Source organism: Oratosquilla oratoria, chromosome 12, assembly GCF_046742065.1.
Source record: "Oratosquilla oratoria isolate Oo_2021 chromosome 12, ASM4674206v1, whole genome shotgun sequence".
Lineage (NCBI taxonomy): Eukaryota > Metazoa > Arthropoda > Malacostraca > Stomatopoda > Squillidae > Oratosquilla > Oratosquilla oratoria.
In genome coordinates this window covers 10377109-10392108 of record NC_134788.1, presented here as the reverse complement: position 1 = coordinate 10392108, position 15000 = coordinate 10377109, and the positions used below count along the sequence as shown (strand labels likewise).

The following is a 15000-nucleotide window of genomic DNA, read 5'->3' as shown; positions in this document are numbered from 1 at the left end:
AAAACCCCATCTTCATTAACTTTGGGGATATTCTTCCTGGTCAAGATAAGAATTGTTCTGGTAAATTGTTTAATGATATTACGCTTTATACATTAGTTTCCATACACTGTGGCGGTTACCGGTTGCCTGGGAGAGGTTACCTGGTAACTCAGGTAGTGATGAAAAGTCACGTGCTTGGGAGAGCCTCCGGTTTCGTGTTGTAACGAAATGTTGTATGCTTGGGCTTGTGGCGTTTTGTCTCATACTTGAATTTGTGGTATTACATCTCATGCTTGGATTTATAGCATTTTGTCTCATGCATGGGAGGGCCCTAAGATCATCTACTTGTATATTTAGATTTGGGCTCAACTCTTTAATATATAATGCGTTAAAGATTGGGAGGCGTCTATCATTTGTACATGTTTCTAGAATCTCCGTGTTTACTTCTAGAATGTTTCTTGTTAGTTCTATGCCATGGACTTTTCTTTAGTTTTTCTTTTCTTTTCTTTGGGGGGGGGGGGCTCCTGATGTTAGGTGGTATTAAAGGTGACGGGATAGCCTCATTATCGTCACACCAATATAGGTGGAGAGGAGGGTTTCACAGACGAGGGCTTCTGTAGACGAGATGTGATTTCTGAAGTTTCCTTCTCTCTTGGGGAGTCTGTTTTTAATTAGGAGATGGCTGTTCTTCCTTGTCTTATAATATATGACCAAGTTAAGTATTTTCTCTGGGTTGACTGGTTTAATGTTTCAATTTATAATTTGTTTAGTCATACATTAATATTCTTTATGGGCTAATAAAAAAAAAGCAAGATCAGTAATGAAGCCGAAAAACTCCGACACCTACTACAAGAGACCTCTGAACTCACTTTCACTGTGGAAGATAGCGTTGACGGAGCCCATTCCTCGTCCTCTTTGTGGAACAAACTGGATATCATTTCAATACGGAAGTGTGCACCAAACCCATAAACCTAGGACACTGTCTTAATTGTTCTAGTGAGTGCCCTCAGAGATATAAGGACTATCATCATTGCCAACATCCGAAGAACATTCACCCACTGTAGCGCATGGGAAAAAGTGCATAACGAAATCGAGTGCTCTACCCAAGTATTAATCAATGATGGCTTCAATGAGAAAGATATTGACCACCAAACCAAGAAAATAATGGACGGCTGGTATATAAAAAAAAATGATAATAATCAAAATAAAGAGAAAATTAACATCTATTATAAATCTACTTTTTCATTAGCTCATAAAAAAGATGAACGTATAATGAAACAAATTATAAAGAGGAACATTAAACCAGTCAACCTAGAGAAAATACTTAACTCGGTGATTTATCAGCCACCTCCTATCCCAAAACAACGCCCATCAAGAGAGAAAGGAGCTTCAGAAACTACATGTCATCTATAGGTTTACATGTTCACGAGGAATTATGAAGCCCTCCCCTTCACCTTTATTGGTATGACGACAATGAGGTTATCCCTAAAAAATATTAAAGAGAAGCTCATGGCATAGAACTAACAAGAATCATCCTAGAAGAAAACAATGAGATTTTAGAAATATGTACAGATGATAGACACCTCAAATCTTTGAAGCATTATACATTGAAGAGTTGAGCCCAACTCTAAATATACAAGCAGATGGCCTTAGGGCCCTCCCAAGCATGAGATATAACACTACTAATCCAAGTACGAAACAAAACACCACAAGGCCAAACATACGACATTTCGTTACAACACGTGACATTACATCAACACCTGAGTACTAGTTAATCTCTCCCAGGTAACCGGTAACCTCCCACACTGAAGATCAAACATGGAAATTGAAGAATAAAATGTAATATCATTACATAATTCACCGGAACAATCCTTATCCTGACCAAAGCTACTGAAGAAGGGCGTTGAACCCAAAATCTTGATATAGCAGTCATGAGTACATATAGTGAAATCATGAACCTCCTTTCAAAGGAACAATAGTCCGTAGTAAGGCATATGGAAAATACCTTTAAGAAAATAATAAAGGCACAAATAAACATAATTTTTAATTAAGTGTGCGCGTGTATACATACATATATATATATATATATTTATATATATATATATATATATATATATATATATATATATATATATATCACTTAGACAAAATGTAGTGGCACATTTGTAAATAATAATCACGAAGAACCCAGGCGGAATAAAAGGAAACTTAGAAGAAAGTATAACTTCTATATTTCGGCTAGTAGCTATAGCTTACTTTCCTGAAGAGGGCTGTAGCTATTAGCCGAAATATAGAAGTTATACTTTCTTCTAAGTTTCCTTTTATTCCGACTGTGGGTTCTTCATGATTATATATATATATACATATATATATATATATATATATATATATATATATTTATATATATATGCAAAGAAATCACAAAACACACGTGATGAACTATTTTTGCAGACACCACCGAGAAAAAAAAAAATAAATAAAAAAAAAAATAAAACAGATACCGGACGTTTTCGTCTACTAAGACATTTTCAAAGGTATATATATATATATATATATATATATATATGTATATATATATGTATATATATATATACATATATTTATATATATATATGTATATATATATATATATATATATATATATATATATATATATATATATGGGGAGAAATCCGGTTTCAATTAAATCCTGATGGGATTTACTATCCTTTTCCTCAACTAGTTAAAATCATGAGTTTACCATAAAAAAACTATAGACGCATTTTCACATTTTCTTGTGTGTACTTGCTCCCACTCTTCATAATTTCTACGCGTTTTCCCTTCCAGATTTGGTCATGATTGAGTTCTTGCAGTTTTTCCTGGCTCCTGGGGCTCCAGCGATCCTTGCAATTTGTAATACCACGTTTATTATCACTGCACATCAACCTACATCTAGATTCCCCCGCATATGCCCGAATTCCGTCTTCCCCCTTTGAAAAAGAAATCGTTTCCAGTTTTTTCTCCCCATATCCTAATGTTCCGTTTTCTTCTGTCTACTAAGGCCGTGCTTCTTCACCCTTGTTTACTCATTTCCTTCACCCTCTTCTTCCCGTGTTCCTCCCACTCACTACTATTCCCTTTCCCTCCATTCTTTCTAGAAGTTTTCATTCTCTCATCCCTAACACTCCTCACCTGTTTTAGTAGATTCATAGTTTTATTCTTGACTTCGAAGTGTCCGCTGTGGTAGAAATAACGCACGTGGACAAGGTCACCCTGGAAGTAGAACAAGTGTACATTAAACAGAGATAAAAAAAAAAATGCCTTTAGAGGGACACACCTTTACTATCTGTGAAACTTACAGCATATCCTGTAAAGGGGATATAAGGTAATAACTGTGAACCAGAGAGAAATCTAGTAACCATAGTCTAATGCGAGCAATCACACACAATGTGTCACAATTAGTCGCATGTTCATTATCATACATAAATGATGTGGGTATCTATTTCAACCCTGTATAGGATTCTGTACCGAGCATGGTGAATTTCAGGATTTTATTTGACTAACATCAGGCTCCTTCATTCAACTCATACAAGACATCTAAGCCATCTCAAATAGTTTGTCTCGGTGTAATATGCATTAGTAAATCGATCTTTGCTGTTTGACATATGATAATGAGACATGAAACTATAGAAATAAAACATGCTTAATCTATTAAAACCTACAAGTAGACTGCCACCAGATTTCCCTGCATATCATAAAAGACACTGACATAATGTCGGGCCAAAATATATATTTTGACTTGACCATAGCCTTTTTATATGTGTGTCAATTAAAGTACGACAACTTAGGGGAAATGGTGTATTTTACATAAATATCAAGTATGGACATATTACGCTGACAATTATAGACGTAAAAAAAAGCGCTGTATCTAGCATTTTACGGACATTCACAATGCAATAAACAAAATTTCATGTCTTCTAGCGGTGGCAGGGAACTGTCATTCCTGTGCTAACTGTAAGCGGTGTTCCATGCTAATTCAGCTTAGGATCTTGGCCTGGAGGAGTGATTTTCTTTTCTGAGGGTCTCATACATACATACATATACTAAGGCTTTTTTTCCCCCTTACCAGGGAGGTAGCCAAAAAGGACAAGGCACAAAAACATTCCCACCCATTCCATCCCCGAAAACACTCCACACCCCTCTACCCTCCCTCCCATCTTAGCACCTCCTAGATGACGGGTCATCCCTGCACCCTGTCCACTGCCCTGAGGGTCTCAATGGCAACTTATAAAAATTACGTGTCAAAAAACTTTTGCTGTAAAAATTAGGTTGGAGCAATCGGTCCGAAAAAAAAAAAAAAAAATGTGGCGAAAACTACTCTGCTGGACCTTCTCTTGCGAATCTGTAACATCAGGCAGATCCATTGATAGGGAGAGTTTGGCCACTTGCTCTCTAGGCGCCATCTTGTATCAATCGCTTGCAGCCACGCTGCCTCCCCGGGAGGTAACCAATAAACAAAGGCATAGAAACCGCTCACACCCATTCCATGCCCTTCATACTCCACTTCCCTCTACCCTCCTCCCTCCCTCTTATCTCGGCACCTCCTAGATGACAGGTCTTCCCTGCATCTTGTCTACTGCCCTGGGTCAGAAGCAATTTCTTCCTCAGCATCATTTTCTAAACTTTTACGGTCATCACCATATAAGAAACTGGTAAAACAAGAAGAAAAAATAAGATAAAATAAAGATAAGCCTCTCATAAATACAAAAATAAATTAGCTAATTCCTAATCGCAATCATCAACATACTCTTTATTTGTAGTTCAACCATATCTTGATTTGTGAGGCTTTGTCTTACGAATATTTTGTTCTTTCTTTGCATAACCATAAAATGAAGATCTGTATGTAGTTTGCTTTTGATATTATGGTAAAGGAGATATAATGTTTTTTTTACTTCTTTGTTTTTCTAATGAAATAACCCATAATATAATGTAGGCTGCTCATCTTTGTATGATCAAGTGTATCTTTTCTTGGGATCTAATTTATAGCCAGTTCATCTGTCTCGTTGGTTTAATTGTCATTGTTTTCAACAACTGGATTGTGAAGGAAATCAGCTAAAAAATCACGGTCGTTCACCATAGTTGCTTGCACTTGGTTATTTAAGAAACTGAAACATGTACCATTTTCCTTAAGTTTCAGCGCTCACTACATGGTTACTAAGTCAGTTCCATTCATTAACCAATCTATTGATTTACCAGTTCTTGCCTATTTCCTTCTTAAATCTATTTTTTTTTCTATTTCAAATCCATTACTACGAGCCTGCTCTGCTTTCTTAATATGATGACCTTCGCTGCATCACTCTTGTTAAAGCCCTCTATTATATCATCCCGTATTTTTCGTCTTTCTAGAGTGTAAGTTAAGGTGCTCAAGCCTGTCTTCGTAAGGTAAATTTCTGAGCCCATGTATCACTTTTTTTTTTTTGGGGGGGGGGGGGGGGTGAGTAGCAGTTGCCGACAAGACTGACGAGTTAAACACCATATGAGGACGGAGCCTTTATTTGTACGACGTTTCGCTTATTACAGCTTGGAAAAAGCTGTAACAAGCGAAACGTCGTACAAATAAAGGCTCCGTCCTCATATGGTGTTTAACTTGTCATTCTCTTCTTTACTGATTCTATTGAATTAATATCCATTCTATAGGACGGAGACTAGAAATTTACCGCATAGTCTAGGATGGGTCTAACTATCGCTAGATAGAATTCAATAACTATATCTACATTTTGTTTCTTTGTAACCTCACTAGCAATAGATCCTAATACCCTGTTGTCTCTATTCCTGGCACTAATACACTGTTTCCTGGATTTAAGGTCAGGAGTCACTAACACTTCCAAATCCTTTTCACATCCTGTTTTTTTTTTTTTTTTTTTTTTTTTTTTTTTTATAATAAAATTGTATTGTCTAAGCTGTACCTGTTTTCTGGATTGTGTAAAGCTACGTTTAATACACTGCACTTTGAGATATTTAAAATAATTTGTCATTTCACAGACCATGCAAACAATTTGATAAAATCTTCCTATAGTATACCGGTGTCTTCCCCGGACGTAATATACCGTCCTATTATCGGCTGAAAGAAACCTGCACAGCGAAGCTATACCGATAATCCCATACCACACTCCTGGTCATATGGCCATTTCCCGAAGGTGGAGTGTGGTTTGAATTTTCCGCTAAAATCATCAGAAATTTAAAATTCCCGGCTCTGTGCAGGCATGCGCATTGTCGACCCCACCTCCCCCTCCCTACCCCCTCCCTTCTTAGCCGGCTCGCTTGAGTCGTCACTTCTAGCCCGGAATCAGGACTAAGCGGTTTACCCGCTGCTGGCCTTGGGGCCAGTGAGCCCGTTTCCTGCTAGCTAATCGACTGATAGTTTCAGCGCTTTCTGCATGGTTGCCGGTTTGTCCCATTCTTCGACTACCCTATTAGTGATCCTGTTGTTGCCTTCTTAAATCTTTGTGCTCCGGTTTGTGACCTTTGCTGCGAGTCTGGTGGTGCGGAGGGGGGCTTCTGGTCTCGGCGGCCCCACACCTCCTACGATCAATGGGCCTCTAACGCCTCTCGGGGGACAGGGGGACGTGTCTTATGGTACGGAGGGGGGCGCCCCCGAGGGTCATCAGGCCTCTCGGCAGCCCCATACCTCCGACCATCAATAGTCCTCTAACGCCTCATGGCTTGCATCGTCAGGCCCTAGGCGTAGACTTTGACCTTTTCCACTCGTAATCCGTTCCCCATACGTCTTCGAGTCGTCCGTGGTAAGAACCCGGGTCCTCTCGGAGGACAAGGGGACGTGTCTTATGATACGGAGGGTGGCGCCCCGAGGGTCATCAGGCCTCGGCAGCCCCATACCTCCGACCATCAATGGTCTTCTAACGCCTCACGGCTTGCTTAGTCAGACCCTAAGCGTAGACTTTGACCTCTTCCGTCGTCCGACGTCTCCGGGTCGTCCGTGGATGGGCGGCCCGGGGACTCTTGGGGGGACGTTTCGGGTGGTGCGGAGGGTGGCGCCTCGAGGGGTCGGCGGGCCTCTCGGTGGCCCCCGTGCCCCCGACCGTCGTGGCCCTCTAGCACCTTTCGGTTTGCCTTTTCGGGCGGGTCCGTGAGCCCACCTTCCTCCCGGAGCCGCTCACGTAGACCCAACAGGAAGTCCCGCTCGAGAAAGAGTTCTATCTCTCCCAAGAGGCCTAGGACGCTCAGCTCGTCCACACCCTCCACATCCCGGTCACGGCACCACCCTCCTTCCGGGTTTCTTAAGCCGATAAAAACAATTTAAGCGGCACGAGCCGCGACAAAGAAATATTTTACCATGTTAAAATTGATTTTAACGCTCACTGTGACTCAGGTCGAAATGGACATGACTTTTCCTATTCAACTTAAGCTAATCTATAGTCATGATGGTCAATAATTTTATCATGTTAAAATTAATTTCAACGCTCACTGTGACTCAGGTTGAAATGAACATGATTTTCCCTATTCAACTTAAGCTAATCTACAGTCATGATGGTCAATAATTTTATCATGTTAAAATTAATTTCAACGCTCACTGTGACTCAGGTTGAAATGAACATGATTTTCCCTATTCAACTTAAGCTAATCTACAGTCACGATTGTCGAGAATTTTACCATGTTAAAATTAATTTCGACGCTCACTGTGACTCAGGTCGAAATGAACATGACTTTCCCTATTCAACTTAAGCTAATCTACAGTCATGATGGTCGAGAATTTTACCATGTTTAATCAATTTCAAAGCTCACTGTGACTCTGGACGAAGTGAACATGACTTTTTCTATTCAACTTGAGCTAATCTACAGTCATGATGGTCGAGAAAAAATTAATTTCAACGCTCACTGTGACTCAGGTCGAAATGAACATGACTTTTCCTATTCAACTTAAGCTAATCTACAGTCATGATGGTCGAGAATTTTACCATGTTAAAATTAATTTCGACGCTCACTGTGACTCAGGTCGAAATGGACATGACTTTTCCTATTCAACTTAAGCTAATCTATAGTCATGATGGTCAAGAATTTTACCATGTTAAAACTAATTTCAACGCCCACTGTGACTCAGGTCGACATGAACATGAATTTTCCTATTCAACTTAATTTAGTCTACAGTCATGATGGTCGAGAATTTGACCATGTTAAAATTAATTTCGACGCTCACTGTGACTCAAGTCGAAATGAACATGACTTTTCCTATTCAACTTAATTTAATCTACAGTCATGATGGTCGAGAATTTTACCATGTTAAAATTTATTTCAACGCTCTCTGTGACTCAGTGATGTCACGGTATAATAAGATGACGTCATTATGTGATAAAATGACGCCACGATGTAGTCCTATGACGTCAGTTTGTGTCCCTGTGACGTCACGAGGCGATCCTATGACGCCATGATTAAATCCGGTGACGTCACAGTATAATCACATGATGTCACTAGGTATCAAACATATGAAAGTCCGCTTGTGGGTGATGAGACGTCACAAACTGCCATAGCACACTATTGGATGAGGACGCTCGCCACGGGCTTCGAGGACTTCCCGCGGGAAGACTTGGGGTGATTGGGATACATACCGAGGGTCCAGGCCCGTCTTAGCGGGAGACGCTCAGGGAACGTCTTCACCCAGGACGAAGCCTCTTGACTAACGCCCACGGACGAGGTCGCTCGGAAACGAACTCGGCCTCGCATACTCCCTTTCGGACTCTCGCTTACCCCGAGGATTTTCACGAAACTAGTGAGAGTGGTAGGCGTACGCTGGACGGAAGCAAGCGTCTCCACACTCATGTACCTAGACGGCTAGTTGATGCATTTGCCCACCCCATCGGCCGACATCTCGGTGCCTCTGAGAGTGTTGGCGGACGTGGAGTTCGGGGTGGACTGGGACGGGTCTGCCCTCGCTCCCACACAGAGACTTTATTGAGTGGGACACAGTCAGCGCTCTTCGGGTGCTCCACTGCGCCAAGAGAGCGTGCTTCTCTCACACGTTCTCCCTCCTTCGGTGGCGGGGGGGGGGGGTGTTGCCTCAACTTCGGGACCCCGGCCCTTCCACTGAGCCGCTTGGGGCGCCGACGGCTGGTACGGGAGGTCGACAGGAGCATACTGCTTCTCCCGCGTGACCTGCCCGGGCCGATACCCTCAGCACTCCACAGCTTGTTGCGTCCCTGGCTTCGGTCGGGGGCCCTACGCCGGTCGCTCTATCCAGGTTTCAGGAGACCTATGTGGTGTGGCAACTACGCCCACAAGTGTTCGAGTCGATTTCCCTCCGCTACGGCACCCCAGAGGTGGACCTGTTTGCCTCCCCAAACACGACCCAGCTCCCCCTCTACCTCATCTGCATCCAAAGGACACGCACAGGAGGCCCAGACACCTTCACGGAGGACTGGAACAGCTGGAAGTACGTATTCATTTTCCTCCTCTAGCGACACCGGTCCTCCTGAAGGTGATGCAGACCCGCAGGTCCTTCAAGGGTCAGGTCCTCCTGATAGCTCCTTACTGGCCAACCCAGCCGTGGTTCGGGGAGCTAATGAGATGTGGCCCTTCTCCCCTTCTACTGGGGTCAGCCTGCCTAGCCAACAGCCTTACCGTACCTCTCCAAGCGTCACTCCAACTTGATACTTGGAGTTTCTACGGGGAGCTCTCAGCCAACTCTTCTCTACAGAGGCAGCAGACAAGATGCTCAGAGCTCACCTTCCGTCCTCAGTGCGGCAGTGTGGGTCCTGCTGACGGAGATTCCGGAACTGCCTTCGGAGACACGCGATGGTGACCATCTCCGCCAGCACGGTTCCGGACTTCCTGACTTGGTTGGCTGCCTCCACCAACAGGGTACCGGCGACTATCTTGCCTCACTATACAGCCCTCACGGATCCGCTACGCTTTGGCATGAACATCCGAGTGCCACAGAAGGCGCAAACCCTCCTAATGAAGGGGATCAGCGCCTCGAGAGAGCCGAGACATCAACCGGTCCTGGCCTGGTCCTTGCATCGTGTTCTGCAGTACCTGGCGTTCGAAAGGGCCATTATGGAGGAAGAACACTTCCCTCAACGTGTCGTCTTTCTGCTCGCCTTAACTACGGACTACAGGGCTTCACAGCTGGCGGCAATCAACCGCCACCCGTCCTTCTCCAAACTGGAGGAGGACAGCTCGGCCCTAGCCCTCTCTCCATCACCAACATTCCTGGCCAGGAACGGCCGAACGGACGACATGATTGGCCCTCTCAGAATACAATCCTTCCGGGAGGGTGGACGCCCACATCCGCTGCGCCCAGTCCGTGCGTTCGAAGACTACGTGGAGCACACGAAAGAGATTTCTGAGGATCATCTCTTCTTCAACTCGAAATTTAGGATTCCCGAGGTCCCGGGCGCACCTGCTTTGCCGCGTTTTGGAGAGAGCCGACCCGGGCCATGCCCCACACGCCCACAGCATCAGGGACTTCTTGGCATCGCTGGCGTTTCTCCGCACCCACTCTGTGGAGCGGGTGCGGGACCTAGGGGCTGGACATCGACGACTCCCTTGGGGATACGGTGTCTCTACCACTCGGTCGCCCCTGTCCCATGTGTCGCCATGGAAACGGCTCCACCCCTCTCATCTCATGAAAAAAGGGGGGTGGAGGGGGCAAAGGGCGACCGAGGAGTGGAGAGAGGCCAGAAACCGCTGAGCAGGATAAGAATTTCGTATAATTTACGCATTGTGTGAACAGTGCAATGTTGTGCATGTCACATTCTTCGGTGTGGGTACTTGACGTTTCTTTTATCTCCTCTACTGAGTGATAAAATGAATATGTCTCCCATAGGAAAGACACACGTAATAACGGTTTGAATCAGGCTTCACCTCTCCTCCCACCTGTCCTCGTCTCATGCATAGCTTCGCTGTGCAGGTTTCTTTCAGCCGATAATATTTCTTTGTCGCGGCTCGTGCCGCTTAAATTGTTTTTATCGGCTTAAGAAACCTGCACAGATTTAGGGTCCCTCCCTCCTCCCACAGGCGAAGCCTTCATTTCTCATTGAAGTGACGACTCAAGCGAGCCGGCTAAGAAGGGAGGGGGTAGGGAGGGGGAGGTGGGGTCGACAATGCGAATGCCTGCACAGAGCCGGGAATTTTAAATTTCTGATGATTTTAGCGGAAAATTCAAACCACACTCCACCTTCGGGAAATGGCCATATGACCAGGAGTGTGGTATGGGATTATCGGTATAGCTTCGCTGTGCAGGTTTCTTAAGCCGATAAAAACAATTTAAGCGGCACGAGCTGCGACAAAGAAATATTTTAGTGTCGTCCGTAAACTTACACTATTAATCCCATTGTTCAAGTCGTTTATATACATAATAAACAATCAAGGACCCAAAATCAAGACCCGGGAAATCCATTAGTAACACTACCCCATTTGGATTTTACATCGTTATTGGTAGCTGGTTTCTGTCACTAATACATCCTCTAATTCATTCAAAATTTTTTCCTTCTATGCCATTAACTTTGACTTTATGTAAAAGTCTGGTGGGGCACCCTATCGAACGCTTTGCTAAAGTCAAGGTTAATAGCATTGTAACTATCATTGTTATCTGCCGTCTTATAGACATATATATAAAAGAATTAAAAGTTATTTATACATACTGTGAGTCATGAATCTAGTTATGTCTCTCGATGTGAGACCTGATTCTATTAGCTATTAATGAATCCAGCACTTTACCTATAACCGACGTCAAATTGATTGGCCTGTAGTTGGGCAAATAACAATGTTTGCCTACCCCCAAGAAATAGGCATGAATCCAGTGTCTACCTACCCACTAAATACTTCCGTTAACTGTTTGCAGATTTCAAACTTGCACTCCTCTAGCACTCTCGGAAAAAATCGTCTAGACCTGGGGATTTTTCAGGTTTAAGTCTATCTGTTTGACACCACTTGCATCTACCACGATACCATAAGTCCATGATATATAATGTCCACATAATTGTATTGTATCATTTATCACTGGAACTTACACAGGCTTATTTCTAATTTGAAAAGTACGCTACAAAGGCTAAACACGAATAAAATCAAACCAATTTAAGTACATCTAAATGAAAAAAGGTGTACTTCTATCTCCCAGTCACATCTGAATCTCTGACAAACGCCACTGAAGCTGTGACCGAATTGTTGCAACAGTATGAGCAGTTTCAGAAGCTTTTTTTTTTCTCCCTTTTTGTATTGAAAAACACGCACTACCCCAAACGTCACAGGACATCGCATGGAAGGAGGGGAGGGGAAACTAAATCTGACTATATCAAATACCATGGTTCTAATTACAAAAACCTTCCTTCAATTATAGAACAACGCACTTGTAAAAAATCATGCGTGGTGCTAGAAATTTGAAGACTATAAAACCGTAAAAAAAAAAAAATAACCGACAACAATTCGCTATATTTCTCAAATACCTCGGTGATGATTTAGTGTATATCTTGGTAGTCGCCAAGTACGGCACTATTCTGGCCATTACAGACACAATTAACAAAATCACTACTGACACCAAGTCCGGCGGGATATATCACCGAGCAACTGACTGAATTCACCCGAAAGATAGATTTTCTGAGGGAAGTGACTGCCATAGCTACTTGAGTATCATAGTCCTGAAGCAGAAACTATCGAATGCCTCTTGTGATTCAAGCCCACCAGATTATGGGTCAAATTCATTACTGTTGTATCGCTCACGAAAGACAGCAAAGGAGGCGACAAGAACAGTTCAGAGCGACCTTACTAGTCAACAACCCACAGAAGTTGTATATGCTGTCTCAACATACAGGGACAAGAAAAAGCCGTATAAAACCAAAAGTAGCCCACTTGCGGGAATACACTCAACAATAAAAAACATAAATTTCCAGCACATAATTATTTTTGCCAAAGTTGAAACTGCACGTGTATGGGTATCTCAGTTATACTGAGATACCCACACACGTGCAGTTTCAACTGACAATTATAACTGAAAAGTTGTAACTGTCAGTTTAAACTGCACGTGTGTGGCCGGCCTAACAAATAAATAATGCGTATGGCAAATATGACATGCATAATTGGGATTGCGACGATAGACAGAGGAGAGTAAGTCAGATCTGAACATTGAAACCAAATTTCTGTTTCTATGCCCCGTAAGCGCATACTTTGTGACCGATTTGAGTAATTGGAAAACTAATTCGTTGTATCTTGTCGCCCTTGTCGGCCCTCACTTATTGATATGGCGGCTCACTTCTGTTCCACTTAGTATTGGTTCTCTTCATTGATAGGCTTCTGGCTCTTACTTCACTATTTTTTTCTGTCTAGGGAATTAAATTCTAGAGTTTCTATATATTTCTTCTGCCCAGTCATATCAAGAATACACAGCGCACTCTCCGAGATCCTACGTGAGCTTTGTAGTGACGTAGTCGTTTCCTTAGTCCAATGATCTTTAACTTTATATTTGAGGTCCTCCCCAAAGGGTGTGATCTTACATTCGTGAACCAATACGAATATCTCCTCTCCACTCTTTCATTAATCAGATTTTTTGTTTAAAGCCTTTATGGCAACATTGTTTACCCAGAATAATCTCGAGTCTCTGCATAATTCTCACTTAGGTTACAAAAGGGTGTCATTTCAACAATATGTAAATATATATGTTCAAGCTCCCGAGCCCAGCTAATTTATTACCTACACCAAACAGACTCAGACAGCTAGCCCAGGCTGTTATTTACAATCAACCTACCTTTAAGATGCAACAACCCGTCTTCTCTCTCTTTTTCTATCCTCTTTCCTACCAACCTCTTAAAGGGCTCGGCAGCTACCACTTCGTCGCCCAGACCAAACCTTTTCTACAGCATGCTACAAATTTTCTCTCTATTTCGTTTATTTCATTTTCAACTTTCATTTGAACAGAATTTCTATTTGAGATTCTTTCTTTAATAATGTCTAAGTTTATTACGTTCGTTCATCGCCGATACTGGCTCTAAGTCTAGTTGATTTATAAATGGGATTAACTGTGATTTTACTAATATCCCTAACTCAGCCGGACATATGATCATACCCTCTTTCTCATTGCCGCAAATCCTGTCAATAAATCTCCTGGGAAGACATATTCTTCTATCACTATTACTGGAATAAGCAAGTACTCATTTTCATACAAAATGAAATCTAACTCAGTCTTACCTTATGTTTTTAACTGACTTCCTGTTACTCCTTGCAATGAGTAATGGATTGGTTCTAAGATTTTCGCTCCTGGATTCAACTGGTTTAAAATTTTATTAGTTATAACATTTACTACAAATCCCGTATCGATAAATATTTGAATAGGTCTACTGGATACTTTACCTGCAATGATGGTCCAACAGAAGTCTTTCTAGTAAATTTAAGCACACGCACACTTTTTACTTACACTGGCATTGAACTTGGCCTTTGATTCATCAAGGTCTCTGACAGATGATGCACGGGAGTGTGTTGTTTTCAGTAGTAACTCAGCAGCTGTATTCCTCACGGAACTGAGCGAACCAGCTCCCGCCGCCGTCGAGGGCGTACTGCTACCGGTTCCCCCACTTGCAATAGCCGCTCCAATCACACCCGCACCAAGAGCGCCCATGCCACCTGCGCGTCCACTCACGCCACTACGCCCACGACCACCGCCTCGACCCGTAAGGCCACCGTCGCCGTTACGACCTCTGCCAGCGGATCCTCCTGAACCAGACTGTTGAAGAAGAAAGTATATTAGCTATCTATGCACATAACGTGGGAGAGTTTATCGTGGTAATAAAAAATATCACCTTTAGAATATACTGTTATGAGTGAGTTTTCATCATAACATGGTACATACTGGAGTAGCACTGATGAAGAATGTATATTAGAGCATTGCTAATGTAGCTGATTGAATATCTGTGAATCTTTCCACAAGATGAAAAAGTCCTTCCAACAACATCCTAAGCAAACCTTTTCTTATAACTATTTATTGGGCACACCATAAAGTAAGGTAGTAATTGAAAATATAACATAAACTAATTATTCGTA

At 42.6% G+C, this 15000-nt stretch overlaps 1 protein-coding gene across 1 annotated transcript in view; it reads right to left on the bottom strand.

Annotated features, from left to right (window-relative positions):
- LOC143030188 (retinal guanylyl cyclase 1-like) overlaps positions 1 to 15000 on the bottom strand; it is a 171952-nt gene that overhangs the window by 92524 nt on the left and 64428 nt on the right. The window contains exons 3-4 of the mRNA XM_076193350.1: positions 14378 to 14683; positions 3151 to 3231 (exon numbers count right to left, since the gene is read on the bottom strand). Coding sequence (XP_076049465.1) covers positions 3151 to 3231; positions 14378 to 14683 — 387 coding nt within the window. The remainder of the gene's footprint in view (positions 1 to 3150; positions 3232 to 14377; positions 14684 to 15000) is intronic.